We start from the raw sequence: 17,611 nt of genomic DNA on the forward strand, positions 1-17,611 counted from the left end.
GCTTTAGAATGCAAACACTAGACTGGCACCCATTTAATCGTTCACACATTTTATTCACCTGCCTCATGGTAGGGCCGGAAATCACTGAAGCCTTCATGCAACCTGCTCCACAGTGGTGCCAACAACCCTGGTGTAAACACTGCAGGGACACCGAGCTCCAGTTGGTGGCGGTGGGGGAGGGGCACAGGGCGGTGGTGAACTCACTTGGACAAGGCCACAAATAACCCACAGAGTGACTAAGAGTGCACAGCAGGACACCCAAGAGGTGAAAAGTCCGTTTTCCTTACTCCTGCTTTCAAATAATTGATTCTAAAAGCTGCCATGATTGGCTCCGCCCCCAGCCGGGATGACCGTTGGAACCCCACCCTCCACGCTGGCACGTGTGTTACTGGCTTCCCAAGCGGTCAGGCCTCAACAGATGCTCTGAGCAGCTGGAGGACAGTGGTGCGCATGCGGGGAGCCCCGCCCCTAGTGGGTGTGCGCATGCGTGCAGGGGTGGGGCCTTGCAGAGCTGTCCTTGGAGGTTGCTATGAAAGAGGAAAGCAACGGAGGATTGGGATCCCCTGGGAAGATTTTATGGCAAGGTCTTCTCAGAACTTTTGTGGTCCTCTCTTCTTAAAACTAGGGGTTGTGAGATGAGCCCCTGGGATTTTAAAATTGCAAACGTGAAATCCATTCATTTAGATATGACCCTTGTGAAAGAATTTTGGAGAGCACCAGCCTAAGCACAGTATCTTCAAACTGGGGCAAGTGCTTTCACGCCCTTTGGGCTGCAGTTTCTTGGGTTTCCTTAGTTTTTTTCTCCCCAGAAATAGTAGATGCTTTTTCCTAGCAAGCCTGATAGTTCCATTAAAGAACAATTCTAGTGAAGAATTTTAGACCTGAGAAACACTCTAAGAGCTACTGTCTCTTGGCTCCTCCATTCCTAGAGTTTTTCCAAATGAATTGATTCTGCTATAATGTTTTTACTTAGTGAGTTTTTTTTAAATACGTGGGGGTTCTTCAATAGATGTGGATTCATAGATGTTGCATTTGCAGTGTTTTTGTTGTAACTTTGAGCAAGTTTTGACAGTTTGGGTCAATTCCAGTTGACATAGCATTCCCAAATTTTATTCTCCCCTCCTACTTTTCAGGAATATATTACACAATTTCAGTTGGAAAAAAAAATAGTAGTGGAATCAACGTACTGACTTGAGTTTGTTATACTTGCCAAAGAAATTTCAATCATCAGATTCTTTCACTGGTCATTCATTTCTACTGCATAGAATACCTCTGAAGATCCCTCACATCTAACACCACCAAAGGCTCTAAGCTCAGAGACTGAACATTCTACAAGACACAAACATTGTATCTCACCATACCGCTAATATTCCATGCTTGTGTAGAATATCATGTGTTTTCGGAGGTCTGTGATCCATATACAGATTTTTTTTTTCTCAGCAGTCAATACCACACCCCCAGTTTCTTGCAGGAATAGTCAGACATCATTGTCCAAAGGAGTTTTATCTATGCCCTTCTGTTGTCTGTCTCCCCAAGTTACATCTGGACTAATTTGATTATATCTGTGGTCTAGGATTTTGATATAGCACAAAAGTGATTATAGAATTGGAACTGGAGAATTTTTCACAAGTTTTTGCAGGTTTTTATGTCAGTAGTCCAGAGAAGACTCATTGAAATTCTGTGTCAGAGCCATGAGTGAGAATCGTTTATTAACTACTGACTGACTAGACAAGAGGAGGAAGCAACAAGGAAACCTGCCTTTCTGGAGTGCCAGGGTACATTATCTTGCCACAGTATTCCCCTAATATGAAGCTATTGGTTAATAATTTAAAGTTTTCCATGATAAATGCTCAAGTCATGAGAAATGTCTCCAAACTGTGTATTTTTTCAACACTTAGTTTTTTTTTTTTTTTAAAGTTCACCATGATTTGCCTTGAATTGCTCTCACCTCATCTTCTCAGCTAAGGTCAAGGTAGAGTACACAGAATAGTTACCAAAGAGAATGAAAGAGAGAAGTGTTGCAGTTCTCATTGTGGCTCAGAAGTTACGAACCTGACTAGTATCCACGAAGACTTGGGTTCAATCCCTGGCCTCTCTCAGTGGGTTAAGGATCCAGTGTTGCCCCAAGCTATGGTGTAGATCGCAGATGTGGCTTAGATCCAGCATTGTTTTGCTGTGCCTGTGGCATGGGCCAGCATCTGCAGCTCCAATGATTCAACCCTTAGCCTGGGAACTTCCATATGCTGAGGTTGCAGCCCTAAAAGAAGAGAGAGGGAGGGAGGGAGAGAGAGAGAGAGAGAGAGAGAACCTGTAAGAAGACAGTTCTGTACTGCAGACCACTAAATGCCTTGGAAATATTAAAATGGATGAACACTGTGTAAGTCACTCCCTTCAAGTGGCCAAGAAAACACTCTCTGAAAGTACCAAACATAGACCATTTTCAAATTTAGAGGTAGAAAAAAAAACCCTTAGAAATCACAAGTAAATTGGTCAGGAGTTTAGAAATGCCTTTCCTACACAACTGTTAGAAAGAAGAGGAAAGAACCTGGGCCTGGCTTCAAAATTCAATGCCTTTCTTCAATAGCCACCATTTTGCATGCAACTTTTTTTTTTTTTTTTGCAAGGAGCAAGAAACATTTAGCAGACAGTAAAGCTTGAAATTCAAGAGATTTGCTTGCAATCCTCTGAAGTCTTCACCTCTCATCTCCCTTGACCAATTTCCTACCAATCTTCTTCTATGAAACACAAATACTCTTTCATTTTGACACATAAACCCAGTGCTGAATGATAGCTCTTCCAAATCCCATATCATCAAAAGAGGCTGAAGGTGTGTGTGTGTGTGTGTGTGTGTGTGTGTGTGTGCAACTAGGGTGTCTTCTATTGGAGCCAAGTGGCACATTCAAGAATCTTTAATCCAGTTAAGGATTCTTACAATGAGTAATTAACAATTTAGTTTACTGTGCTATACTTTTTTTTGAAGAGTTGCCAGATAAAGTACGAGATCTAAGTTTAATAATAAATTTCAGATAAAAATGAAAAAATGTTCAGTAAAACTATGTCCAAAATATTGAATGGGAAATGATTATACTAAAACACAACATATTGTTTACCTGAAGTTCTAATTCATTTGGGTACTTACTATTTTAATTAAATACACCTGACCATTTTATTCTTTCCAAAACTTTTGATTTTAAGGGGTGTAGAAATTCTTGTTCTGGAAGTCTACTCCCATCTAGAAAGGAATCTCGTTAATGTAAGAAGATAGTCATTGTAAACATCTGCAAATGTATTGAAAATATATTAAGTTTGAATCAAAGAAAACCCTGCATTTTAAAAAATGCAAATATATTGCATTCTAAATTCTTTGCATAACACATCTATGGAAGGATTTAAATAAACACTACTTCCCTGTGGGAAAGAGGACTGGGTGGACAGGGGAAAGAGGTGGGAGGACGCATGACTCAACACTGCATATTCCATTTTGCACAATTGGATTGTGATCCATGAGAAGGTATTATTAGTTTAAAATATTAAATTATTTACAGGGAAAAAGTTAAATATTTAACAATAATAATTTCTGGTCTTGGACCTGTGGGCTGCACAACCACGTTTTTGATACACTGGGGCTCTCCAGAACAAAGGAATATTAGGCTGGTCCTGCTGGATATTGGTTGGAGCAAAAGGACTTCTTCACTAGGAATTATATACCTACAGCCATGAACATATTGGATCTGCTGAGACGATCCTAATTTCAAATACTTTGTTCCATGGCACCATCACTACAGAAGTGTTTATCAGATGATAAATTGTGAATTTTGTTCAGAAAGTCTAGCCTCTGTTGAAGTAAGTTAAGAGCCAGATAGGAAGCAGAGTGGGTTGAGGGACAAAAAATTGGGTTGATGGATAAAGAAGTGAAAGGAAATATCAAGTCAAACCTTGGTGCTCTGACTCTGAAAACCAATTCATAGATTGCCTGAAGAGGCACTCAACAATTTATGAGTGATTTTTTTTCTATTTCTTTAATTTTGTATCTATATGAATGATAGATGTTCACTAAATTTATTGTGATGATCATTTTATGATTGTATGTAAGTGAAATCATTAAGCTCTATGCCTTAAACTTTAAAAAAAACTGAAAAAAGAGAGCTAATGGAATGAGTTAAATTTTTTTTTTTTTGTCTTTTGTTCTTGTTGTTGTTGTTGCTATTTCTTGGGCCACTCCCGCCGCATATGGAGGTTTCCAGGCTAGGGATTGAATCGGAGCTGTAGCCACTGGCCTACACCAGAGCCACAGCAACGCGGGATCTGAGCCGCCTCTGCGACCTACACCACAGCTCACAGCAACGCTGGATCGTTAACCCACTGAGCAAGGGCAGGGACTGAACCCGCAACCTCATGGTTCTAGTCGGATTCGTCAACCACTGCGCCACGACGGGAACTCCGGATTGAGTTAATATGAATGTATCAATATTGGCTCACTAGTTGTGACAAATGTGCCGTAACAATATAAGATCTTAACAAGAGGGGAAATTGGGTAGGGGGATACGCAAAGTCTTTGTATTATTTTGCAACTTACTCATACATCTAAAACTATCCCAAAATAGAAGATTGATTTAAATACAAACATAAACAAATGAGTGAAGAAAAATGTACTGGAAATCATTGAAACGTCGCTTGTGATACGGGAACTTCATGGTATAGAAATAATTTTTCAGTGGAGTTATTTTAAAAGTTAATAGGGGAGTTCCTGGTGTGGCTCAGTGGTTAATGAATCCGACTGGGAATCATGAGGCTGCGGGTTCCATCCTTGGCCTTGCTCAGTGGGTTAAGGACCCGGTGTCACGTGAGCCGTGGTGTAGGTCGCAGATGCGGCTCGGATCCCGCGTTGCTGTGGCTCTGGTGTAGGCCAGCGGCTACAGGTCCAATTGGACCCCTAGCCTGGGAACCTCCATATGCCAGGGGAGCGGCCCTAGAAATGGCGAAAAGACAAAAAAAAGAAAGTTAATAGGAAGGTCACGTGGGATCAAGGCTGGGTTGGGGCGGGGTCAAGGCGTGGTGGGGGCGGGGTCAAAGCCTTGGCCAGGGCGGGGGCAGGGTCCAGGCCTAGGGCTGAGTCAGGCCAGGTTCAGGCCCAGGTCCACAACACTGACAATGGTCTCAGAGGAGAGGCTTCGACAAGTAGGAGGCCATCCTGTGGATCTCCTCTGGCTGCAGCTGGTGCTGCTGCCGCCATGGTCGCCCACCACCACCCTAAACCTGCGAGGGTCCTGGGCCGACCCCGGCCCAGCTCCTGCAGCCGTGCGAGCGGTGGAGGGTGGGTCTCTGACTCCGGAAGCACAGCCATTGGCCTGGGCAGCCACAGGTGCGTGGGGGCCTCTGTGTGGGGCTGAGAAGGTGGGCCTGCAGGGCCTGAGGGGGCTTGACTGTGACCAGGGCTTGGTGCCCAGGGTCACTGAACCTCTTCTTTTGTTTGTGGTCAGGTCCACCTAACCAGGCAGCCCAGAGACCACCTTAACACAGGTGGGTCACAGGACCCCTACTGAGGGGCCTCTGGGATGGAAACTGCCCCAGGACCCTTGTGGGGCTGTGCAAGTGGGCACTGGCAGGGTCCGGCCTGAGGCTGGGTGGAGGAAAGCCCAGGACTGCTGAGTGAGGAGCCCTGAGTCCCTGGGGCCTAGGCCCTAGAGCAGGATGCCTGCTCTAAGGTCCCTGGCCTCACCCCTGCCCTCAGGTGTGGGTCCTAGAACCATGGCTGTCTTCATTAGCCCACTCCCTCTTATTTATTTAATTTTTTGGCCACTGCATAGAGTGTTTTTTAATCAATTAATTTATTTTTTCCGCTGCTGGCCGCGGCTTAATGTGGGATTCCCAGTTCCTGGACCAGGCATTGAACCCTGGCCGTAGTGGTGAAAGCACCAAGTTCTAACCACTAGACCACCAGGGAACGCCCACCCCTCTTATTTATAAATGGAGAATCCTGAGTCAGAGGCAGGGAGTGACTTTCCCCAGGTTGATGCTGAAGCTCAGTCTCTGTGGACATGCTCTGAATTGAATCTCAGAGACAGAGTTGTGGGTGAAGTAGAAAAGAACAGCTTAATTGCTTTGCCAGGCAGAGGGGGCCACAGTGGGGTAACAGCCTCAAGGCTGTGTGCCCCCACCTCGAGGGCTGAGTGAGGTTCAAAGAGCAGGGCTTGATCAGCTTGTAGACTTTCTTCGGATTGGTGGGTGGTGAGGTACTTGGGAGTCAACCTCATCCACCTTCTGGTTCCACCTTGTTTGGGTCTATGTGCTTGTGTGCAGCATATAGGTAACTTCTTCCACCTGGTGGGGTTTCAGTATCTGCAAAACATTTCCAAGGACATGGCTCAGAATATTATCTATAGTCCTTGAGGAGGAGCTAAATATTCTTACTCTGTTTAATCGTTAAAATATTATTTTGCTTTGCTTGACTATTTTCCTTTCTTCCTGCACTTTTCCACTTCTCCAGGTAAATGTACTCTGTGACTAAAGTTTTCTACAGACAAAAGGCAGTCAGAGGACATGGGTGGGGGTCTATTAGGGGAGGGCCTCATGGGGTCCTGCTAAGTTCCATGGTCACACATCACCCCAGACTCCTGCCTGCAGATCTGCTTCTCTAAGATACTGGGGCAAAGTGGAGGGGCACCGGCCCTTAGAAGCTATGATTTGAGTGTATAATGTTGGCAACTTCGGAGACCTTGTGTTGTTGTGGTGTGTTAGTTCAGGGAAATAAGGCCTGGCACATGGCCAGCCTTTGGAAGACTGCCTCAGTGATGTCCAGCTCAGCGGATATGCTGCCATGAGCTGTTGCCACCTTTGGTCACCCTTGGCATCTCACCACAGCCCTGGGCCTTCATGCTCAGAAAGCCTGCTCCATTGTGCTCTGCTGTCAAATTCTCAGTGGCAGCTGGTAAAGGCAGAGTCCAGGCAGCCGTGTCATTTTGGCCAGGCCACTGGACACTTGCCCTTGGTTTTCCCATCTGTGAAGTGGAGGGGGCCTCCCTGGTAGTGGCATTTGGGGTCTCACCCATGTCTCTATTGTAGGTGGCAGGGGAGTCTCCACAGCGTGCGGGAAACCCAAGGTGATGTGGCGGATCTCTGGTGGTCAGGATGTGGGGGCTGGCCAGTGGCCATGGCAGGCCAGCCTGATGTACCAGGGCTTGCATGTCTGTGGAGCTGTCCTCATCAACTCCCGCTGGCTGGTTTCTGCTGCCCACTGCTTTCTCAAGTGAGTCCTCTTTCCTAGGGTGCCAGCAGAGGCACTGGCAGGGGAGGAGATGGAGGGGATGAGGTGTGAGGGTGTCCCACCCCGGCTCCTCTGGGCTTTCCTCTGGGGCTGTCTGTGGCCCACAGGTCCATGTCATTCCTGCCTTTGACCTGTGTACCTTCTACCTGGACTGTCCTCCTGGCTCCCTTTCCCAGACCCTCCCCAGACTCTGCCCTCAGCCCCTGGGCCTGTCTCCAAACACAGATGTGCCCCAGAAGAGTAGCAGTGTCCATTCTGGCTGCCATGCAGTGTGGACCAATCTCAGATCACAGTTTCTCAAGGTCCCCACATTTCCAGGTTTCTGAGTCTAGGCAGGGACATGGGACCTCATGTCTGGCAAGCAGCTGAATGGCTCTACTTTTTACTCTTGCAAAACTGTGTGCCCAGGAGGAATCATGGTCACTAGTGTGCATGTGGGAGATGTGGTGCCAGGCTGTGCGGGTGGGAGATGGGGCACCCTGGGAGAGTGATGTGGCTGCTCAGGAGTCTGACACACCTGGCGCTCCTGGGTCTGCTCAGTGCCCAGCTTGTGAACAGATGAGGAGGCATCCCCAGGGAGTTGGAACATCACAGCCCAGGTCTGGGAGCTGGAGCTTTGGGAGCTCAGAATCTGATCAGCACCTACTCTATGGGAGCAGCTGTGTTCAGGGCAAATGCAAGTTTCTGTTTCCTACACTCAGTTGCTCCTTTACCTTACAGATCTTTGGCAAGTGCTTCTAACTGAGCAGAGAAACAGCTATTGGGCAGGAGGGTGGTTAAAGAAGGGAGGGGTCAGGAAAATTGTGGGGCCATAAGGTGGGTTGTAGGAGCCTTGGGAAGGTAAAAGTAGAGCTGGGATCAATCCAGAACATCTCCTGTAAACAATCCAAGGGCCTTCATTTGATGAGCCCACCAAAGACCTTTCCAGCACAAGGATTCAATGCTCCTCTGATTCTTGGATATGGTGGAGAAACCATATGTCTGAGGTTGTAAGTAGAATATCAGTCTCAAGAAAGAAGTGCTCCTGAACTTTAGGAATGCAGAGACCAAGGCTGGCACCATGGGGAGGTGCAGGGGTCCAGGTGGATGTCAGCAGTTAGATGAATATGCAGGGGAAGAGACCTAGCCCACACTCAGGGATGATGGTGACAGCATGCTCTTCCTCCTCCAGAAAATCCCATGCTCCAGAGAACTACCGGGTCCTGTTAGGAAGCACGCAGCTGTTTGAACACACTCAGCACACCCTGGAGATGTCCGTGAGCCAGATTGTCATGCACCCAGACTTTGAGAAGCTTCATCCCTTCGGAAGTGACATAGCCATGTTGCAGCTGTTCTTTCCTGTGAACTTCACTTCCTACATCATCCCTGCCTGCCTCCCAGCCCCTGGCTTGCAGCTGCTTAATAATGCATCCTGCTGGATAACTGGCTGGGGGATGCTCAACGAGGAAAGTGAGGGGGTAGGGGAGAGGCTGGGGTGGGAGGGCAGATAAGGGGGAAGCGAGGAGGAGGAAGAAGGGAAGGAGGACAGAGGAGGGGAGGAGGGAAGTAGGGCTCCCCAGGCAAAACAACCACTGGACCTTGGTCCACTGTGCCTCATTTCCAGAGGACTGGACCATTCTGGCTCTAGTTCTGAAAGTGTGTGATTCTAAAATTCAGTGTTCCCAAAGTGCAAAGCTCTGAAAATCTGGGAATCTTTGACTGTTGGATGTTAAGAACTCAGGTTCTTGGAATCTGTCAGCTTCTTGATTTCAAGGCCTTAATCAACTATAGACCTAAGATGACTTGATTCAACTCAGAGGTCCTGCTTGGGGCCTGGCCGCTTCTAGGCCACTGAGGAACCAAGATTTCCCATTGGAGGCACTTAGGAAAAATGGAAAGAAAACATATTTATGACTTCTGACCTGTGAGCCTCCAAGGTAAAGTTAGAATGACTACAACTTAAGAGTGTTTCACTCTTTGAACCTCACTTTGCACTTCTCCCAACCCAGGTCAACTGTCTACTTTGTGGGTTTATTAGGTGAACTGAGTAACACAGAAAAAGTTTGTGTTTTTCTAAGATTGAAAGGGAAGAAATGCAGGCAAAAACTCATGAGTAAGAGTGTTTATTAAAGAAAAGAGTGTTTATGGTTGGGCACAATCTTATGTGGCAGAATTAGGGGGAAAAGAATGTGTATTTGCAATTATTTGTAAGGTTGTAATTTGGTAGGTGTTTCTCAGGATAGGAGATCAGATTTTGATAAGACCCTGTCTTCACTGGGTGGGATGTGCCAGCATTGCTGGCCCTTCTCAATAGTGTATCAGTAACAATCCCCAACCACAGGACAGACAACCAGGTCCCCAGCATTGTCACACACACACACACACACACACACACACGCACACACACACGCACGCACGCACACACACACACACACACAGTCTGGTTCTTCCTTGAGGACAGGGACTCTGTCTTTCTTGTTTTAATATCCCAGCCTATGCCCCAGGGCCTGGCAGCGGGGTAGGTGGCAATGCCTCCACCCTGGTCCTGTAGACCACCCGTTCTTGCATGGACCTCCAGACTGGTCTGCTAGCTCCCACCCTGTGTGCCCTACTTTAGTCTCCACACAACTGCCTGAGTGTTTGCTTTGAAGCAGGTGTTGTGCCAGTTCCCTGCTCTTTCTCCTCAGTGCCTTCTCATTTATGCTTAGAAAACTGTCCAAATGTCCTACCTTGGCTCTCAGGCCCTGTGCAATGTTGGCCCCCATTCCTCTCTGCTCAGCTCCCACTCCACCCTCACCCAGGCCATCCCAGCCACCAGGCCCCTTCCTGCCTTGAATATCCTGAGGCTGTCCCCACCTCAGGACCTTTACCTTGGCTGTTTCCCCAGCCTCACAGGCTCTCCCTGCTAATCTGGGTGACTCATTTCTTTGATATACAACTCAGCTCCTCCTCTGAAGAGTTTTCCTTGATGTGAAACCTAAAACAGGCAATGCATAATGTCACATTTCCCTGTTGTATTTCCTTACCACACTTCTCAGAGCTAAATAATCCTACTTATTTACTTCACTTACCCTGTTTCCCCAACTAAAAATGTTCCCCTCTATCACTAGTGTCTAAACAATAGCTAACCTGAAGACAGATGAATAAATGAGTGATTGAATGAGAGGATGGATGGAGGATGGATAGGAGGGAAGATGAGTGCCTGGAGGGAAGATGGTTGAGTGGGTGGGAAGAGGGATGGAGAGAGTGGATATATTGATTGATGGAGGGAGAATGGGGAGATAGATCCAAAGATGGATAGGCCAGCAGATAGATGGAAGGGTGAGTGGATGAATGGGGCATGAGACAAGATGGGTAGATGATGGACGGAGGAATTAGTGGAGGGAAGGAAAGGTAATGACTGACAAATGGAAGTGGAAAGGATGGTTTGTGAGAGGGTAGGTGGGTTGGTGAATGGTTGCTAAGCATCAGTGATTGGCATGCATTGGTAGGATTTGCCTTTTTCTTTATGGACTACGAGTGGTGTGGTCTATTGCTATGCGAGAGGTGGTGGGAATAGGATGGGTTTGGAAAAGTTTGAGAAACAGGGGAGGCCTTATTAGGCATAGGTAGAAGACTGATAGAGAGCTGAAAGCTCAGCTTTGCTGAGAAAACCCTATGATGCAGGGGTGTTGGTGAGCAGTAAGGCAGAAGAGCCTGTAGCTAAGCTCTAGCAAACTTCACTGACTTCCTTCTTATCCTCACAGCGCCTCTGCCCACACCCTTCCATCTCCAGGAGGCTAAGGTGGGCCTCATTGAGAACCAGTTCTGTAATCTGGTATATGGACACAGGCTCAGCAAGAACTTCTCCGTGTACGAGGAGATGCTGTGTGTTGGGGACTTCTCTACAGGAAAGGCCATCTGCCATGTGAGTGAGGTCATTTCCCTTCTTCCCTGGCCTGTTCTCAGGGCCTCAGTTTCCATGGTGGGAGGCTGTGTTGCCTCCACTCTCTTTGTGGAGACCCCTGGTACCTTCTGTTTCGTCCCTCTACCTATGTTCCCAGGCTCTATCTCTTGGTAGTGTCCCCCAGGCTAGCCCCTTCCTCAGCCCATTGCACAGGAGGACAACTACTACTGGTAGGACACTCCAGCAGTATCTATTCTGGAGGCATATTTTAAAACCTTTATTGAAATATACATACAGAAGAAGGCATTCATACTCTTTCCCTACATGTGTAGTTGCATGAACTTTCACAGTGCTACACCCCAGGTGGCCAACACTCCTCTCCCCTTCTTGTCACCAACACTCAATGGAAACTCTCATCTTCACCTTAACACTTTATATTAGATTCTGAATTTTCCATAAGTAGAACTTATTTCCAGTTGTCAGATTTTCACGTCTTAACATTATGTTTGTGAGGTCCATCCACACTGTCACACGTAGGTATAGTTTGTTCAGCCTCATTGCCCTGCAAGACACTATCGTGTGAATTGAATTCGATGGGCAGTTCTGCTCTCGATGGATATTTTTGTAGCTTCCAAGTTTTTCATTTCATTTCACTTCCAGAGGTTTTCTATTTGATTTCACAGAAGCCCCTGAGGAGAACTGTTAGATTAAAAGCTATCTGCATGTTCAGCTTTGGCAGATGTTACCAAACATCTCCGGAGGGGTTGCACCAGTTCCACACATTCCAGCAGTGGCTGAGAGTTTACAAGCTCACCAACACTTGGCACTTTCCATCCTTCCTAATGGTGATGATTTATTGTGGTTTGCATTTTCCTGATGACGGATGAAATATACTTCCGTATGTTTATTGCCGTTGAATATCTTCTTCCTAATTTACCTTCCGTTTTTTTCCCCCTGTGTCTTTTTCTTTAGGGGCTGTTGGTACATGTGTCTATGATATACATTCCAGACATGAGTGTACTGTTGAATTGTGAAGATGTCTATCCACTCTCTGTAGTGTCCTATTTTAGAAGTGGGCAAACAGGCCCAAAGAGGGAAAGCACTCCCATAAAATAAGGAGGGCCTGCGTGTTCTGACTCCAAGCTTCACCTGGCCTCCAGGCCTTCACCACATCCCCTCAGGGCCCAGCACCCTGAGCTGGCATTGGCTGCCAAGCTCTTACACAGATGGCATCGTGGAGTGGAGGGCAGAGGGTGAGGGTTCTGGAGTTAGAGGCACTGCTCTGCCCTTGGGTGGTCTTTTCACCATCTGAGCCTGTGTCTTATTCACGGTGTAGGAGTCTGAGGCCTCCTTCATGGGATTGTTGAAAGGGTGGTATAGGGGGTTGGATAGTGTCCCCTAAGTTTGTATCCATTTGGAATCTCAGAATGTGACCTTCTTTGGAAATAAGTCTTTGCAGCTGTGATTAGTTAAGGATCTTGAGATGTGACCATTGTAAATTTCAAGTGGGCCCTGTACCAATGACTTGTGTGAAGAGGGCTAGACACAGAGACACTTGCTTTCAGCCTTCCAGCTTCCAGAACCGTGAGAGGATACATTTGCATTGTTTTTATAGTTACCCAGTTTGTGGCACTATGCCTTGGCACCCCAGGAGATGCACACAGGAGGGAGAAGATGACTGGGATTGTGACTTTAGCCTAGCCCATGAGAAGGCCACATGGATAGCTATCTTCATGGCAGGCCCCTGAGCTGCTGGTAGAAGGCAGACCCATATTTCTTGGTTCCCAGTTCTTAAACAGTAGTATAGATTTGTAGCTGCCTGGCCTGGTCTGACCTCCTCACAGAGCCAGCTCCACCCAGAAGTGGAACAAGTGTTCAGCCCCCACCCTGCCCAGTCCACATCCGGCTGTCACCATGGACCTCCCTTACAGCCTTGTCCACCTCCCTTCTCCTGCAGGAATTATGCCAATGGAGCTCAAGGCCAGAGCCTTGTGTCTGCTCACCTGCTGGATATTCGTAGTGCCCCTCGACCCCACTCTTCCGCTGGTTTCTCTCCAGGCTGAGAATACCCCTGAGCCGGACACTCGGGAGTCCCAGCAAATGACCCCCCTCCTGCCTCCCCTTTCACCTACCACCGCCTGACTGAGAGATTCCACCTAGATTCATCTTCTGCCATGTCACCTGCTCTGGACCCCACCCTCCAACCTGGGGCTCCCATCTCTCCCCACAAGGGCCCCTCCCTCTGCACAGGGGGTCCAGAAACAGGTCTGAGGAGAGAGAGCCTGCCAAGGCACTCAATGCTCAGACTGTGGGGCAAGACAGACCTGGTTCCATTGACTGGGATTGTGGCCTTAGCTAAGTCTCCTCACCCATGAAATGGAATTGCTCATGGCCTCCACTGAAGAAGGTTCCTATAGAAATGCAGCACTGTGCCTGGCATTCAGTAGGTACTTAACAAGTTTTGGCTTCCAGTCTCCTGACCTGGTTTGCCTCCCTCTCTCTGGATTGTACCTGGCTTAGACCCAACCTCTTGCTGAAGGTGGAATTCACTGCTCCGGCCCTGCCCAACACAGACACACACATACACACACACACACACACACACACACATGCATGCACATGCATACATATGCATACACATGCAAGAGTGCACACGCAAGGTTTGCTTTGTATCTACTGTAGTGCAAACTGTAGCTCACATTTCATGTGATACCTTAGATTTGGGGTTTCTCCCTTCTTCCCTTCCTTTCTTTCTTCCTTCCTTTTCCTTCCTTTCTTTTATTCCTGCCCTACCTGCAGCATATGGAAGTTCCCAGGCTAGGGGTTGAATGGAAGCTGCAGTTTCCAGCCCTTGCCACAGCCACAGCAATGCCAGATCTGAACCACTTCTAGGACCTATGTCACAGCTTGTGGCAATGCCAGATCCTTAACCCACTAGGCAAGGCCAGGGATTGAACCTGCATCCTCATTTGTACTAGTCAGGCTCTTAACCTGCTGAACCACAATGGGAACATCTCAATTTTTTAAAGACCTCCAGAGTCCACCTTAAAGAATATAGAAACAATAATGAAAAGTCAGGTAGCGCAGTTAACCTTGGAGGAAATTTATTCGTTTAGTCGCATCACCACCTCTCAAGGGGCGCCCCCTGAGGCTATGAGAGCTGTAGGGACATCTGCCCTAGAAAAGTGGATGCAGCAGAACAGATGGTCCCAGAGGAGGCTCTCTCCTGCCTTCTGAGAGCTCTCCAGGGGTCAGGAGGCTATTGGAGCCTGACTCAGAATCCGTCATCATTTCCGCAACTGCATGGGTCCCCTGTGTGAATCCCTGAGGGCTGCAGTGAACAGGGAAAGGCCTTCCACTGGCCTCACACAGCTGGGAGGGGGTCCACCGTGCAGAGGGCTGAGGCCACCCCAGGTGGGGACCACAGAGGGGAAGGGCTGAAGTAATGATGGCACGTTCCCAAGAAGGTGCCTTACTTGGAGCTGCTGTGACAAATCCCCTCCAAGTGAATGGCTAAACCCACGGAAATTTATCTTATATTTCTGGAGGTCAAAAGTCTAACATCAAGGTGTTGGCCAGGTGGGTTCCTTCAGGAGGCTTTCCTAGGGGAGAATGTTTTCTTGGTTTTCCCAGCTTTTTAGAGGCCACCCTCATTCCTTGGCTCACAGCATTTCCGTCCTCAAAGTGCAACACCTCTGCCTCTGCTTCTGTCACATCTTCTGCTCTGACTCTGACCTCCTGCATCTCTCTTTCCTTATGAGGATCTTGATTACATTGGACCACCCAGAGAATCCAGGAAAACCTTCTTAGCTCAAGAGCCTCAACTCCATCACTGCTGCAGAGTCCCCTTTGCCACATGAGCTAATAGCCACAGGTTCCAGGGGTGAGGATGGGCATCTCTGAGGGGTGTTTTTGGCCACCACACCATGTACCCTTCGCTCTCCTTCAACCTGCCACTTCCCCCACCCCGCCCTCTCAGCTGGAGATCTTGCTTGTTTCACTGAGAACCCCAAAAGCAGCCAATCAGACTAGAGTCATTCGTCCTGACAACCCTACACACCATCTATCCCAGCGTCTTCCCTCTCTCCTCAGCCTCAAGTTCCATCCCTGCCATGCCCAGAGTCTCTCCTGCTCCATGTCCTCAGACGCCCCTTCCACGGCTCCTGTGTAAATGCGCACCATCTACTGCTCAGTTTCTTTATCTCCCTTCCCCCAAAGACTCCTCCCAACAGTCCTGAATCTAACCCACTCCACCTAGGAGTGTCCCCAGCTTGCTATCCAAAACCTCAAGGCCACCATCCCCAATAGCTTGTCTCACCAGAACCACCTGTGGATCTGAGTCCTCCTCTCACTTGGCACTTAAGCAAGTCTCCCTCCTGTTTCCTGGGCCCAGGCACTCACCAGATGCTCTGCTCTATGCCTGGTCCCCTCCCCTCCCACCTCTAAATGCTGGGGCCCCAGGGCTCCATGCTCAGCCTGCTTCTATCCCTCTGCACTTCCCCCCATGGTTAATGACAGAAAGGCTCAGATTTGACAGGTCCTATAGGCAGCTTCAAACTATTGTTCCAAATCTGACTGTTCTTACCACCTGGCCCCTCTCCATCAGTAATCTCTCCTGTAGCTGCCTCCCAGCTGGTTCATTCTCCACACAGCACTGGACTGATCCAGGCACTAGACATGACCTAGACAGTTCTCCATGGGGATCAAATCCTACCCTCTGCCATAGGCCCTGAGACCCCTCGTCCCATATACTTTCCTCACTCCCCACATGTCACTGCTCTTCCTCCCACCCACCTGGCATATCCCTCCTTCCCTGGTCTGCACTTACTCCTCCCAGTGCTCCTGCTTCAGAAAGTTCAGTTGTTTCCCGCTTGGAAACTCTACCTTGTGTTTCCTAGTGCAAGAAGAGTAGCCTTTCACCTCCACTTGATGAAGTGCCCTTCCCTTCCTGTCCTGACCCTCCCATGGCTTGTTTCCACATGTCACATCTGCCAATGGCAGGCTGGTTGGCTTATTGACAAAAGCACCACAAAGGAGGAGACCCTGTGCCCAGGGCAGAGGATTCCTGGCTGCTTGCTGCACATGTTGAATGGGTAAGTGGAGGAGCAGCAAGCGTGACTAAGGCCCCTGCCCCTCTAACCCCAGCCACAAGGACCAGACCCTCCCTTTGGCTGATGACATGAGGAGATTTCCAACCAGATGGCCCTGCCCTGAGAGCATGAACTCTAGTAAGTCCCAGCAGATTTCTTTCTAACCCCCACCGACTCCCTGAGCAATACAGGTTGCCTCTGCCAGGCCAGGGTATGGGCATCTTCTGAAATTGCTCAACCAAGGTGTTGAAAGTAAACCAAATGACTAAATGAATGAAAAATGAAGAGGGTCCAGGTAAGGGGTGTGCTGGTGCAGCCCAGGGTCTTGCAAGAGCTGAGGTCTGCAGGGGCTTGAGCTGGCCAGCCTCCACACCCAGACCAACTCTCTTGGGCACTGTGGGTGTAGCTGTCCCTTCTCTTCCTTGGACAGTGCCTTGTCAGGTATATCCAGGCTGTCTCTGGGCACAGGGGTCCATATGATCATAGATTGAAACCTGTGATTGTCCTGAGGGTCAATCAGGAGCTTCCTAAATCATGATGCCATTGCCTCCCTGCATGGCTTAAACAGGCTGGTCTGCTGTGGGATGCTGGTGTTTGGACCTTCCCAGAAGTCCACCTGAGGGACCTAGATGGCAGAGACTCCTCTGACCTAACTCAGTTGCTCACAGTAACTCCCCTCTCTTTCCTAGGGCGATTCCGGGGGGCCCCTCGTCTGTGACCTCCTCAGTTCATGGGTTCTGGTGGGGCTGGCCAGCTGGGGCTTGGACTGCCGACATCCCACCTACCCCAGCATCTTCACCAATGTCAGCTACTTCTCCCATTGGATTGACGAGATCCAGAAGTGCACACCCCTCCCTGAGCCCATGGCCCCTCCTCCTCACACCCAGGTTCCATCCCAGTCTCTGCAGGCTGCTGGCTCGCCTGGGCCTGGCACAGCCTTTGTGCCTTCAGAGACCTGGACCCTGCTGCTGTTTGTGCTCCGGGTCCCGTGGCAGGCCTGGTGCTGACCCGCCAAGCTCCTGTGCTCCTGTCTCTGCCTCAGAGTCCAGTCTCTTCTCTGGAAACTGCGGCCCCTCCCCCACCAGCTCCATCAGCTTTCCATGGCCCCATCATGGCATTTCCGTCCAACAGTGGCCACCCCACAAACCAAGCCTGCAATCCCAAATAAACAAATGAAAGACTCCTCCTGCTCCTGCCTTGGGGCCCTACAGCCCCTCCTGACCTCCATCCATACCTCTTCCATTGAGGTCCACTGTCTGACTCCCTGGACAAGGAAACAGGCCCTGGCAGAGAAGCTGTCTCAGGAGGAAGGCAGGGGTGAGGATGCTGGTGGAGCCCAGCTGGGGGCAGAGAGGGTGTCTTCACTTGCAGGCTCCATCCTGTGGTGGGAGT

General features: G+C 48.8%; 1 protein-coding gene across 1 annotated transcript; it reads left to right on the top strand.

Moving 5' to 3' along the window:
- The first annotated feature begins 5,151 nt into the window (after window positions 1-5,151).
- LOC146396369 (putative serine protease 47) lies at window positions 5,152-17,226 on the top strand. The gene is made up of 5 exons (XM_084995489.1): window positions 5,152-5,362; window positions 7,063-7,246; window positions 8,436-8,713; window positions 10,990-11,150; window positions 16,909-17,226. The coding sequence occupies exons 1-5, from the start codon at window positions 5,152-5,154 to the stop codon at window positions 17,224-17,226; spliced, it is 1,152 nt and encodes a 383-aa protein (XP_084851615.1).
- The last annotated feature ends 385 nt before the right edge of the window (window positions 17,227-17,611 follow it).

Source organism: Sus scrofa, chromosome 14 (genome assembly GCF_054392235.1).
Source record: "Sus scrofa isolate SSC_HxYL_T2T_F1_AM1 chromosome 14, Sscrofa_HxYL_maternal_Yorkshire_Landrace_v2.0, whole genome shotgun sequence".
NCBI lineage: Eukaryota > Metazoa > Chordata > Mammalia > Artiodactyla > Suidae > Sus > Sus scrofa.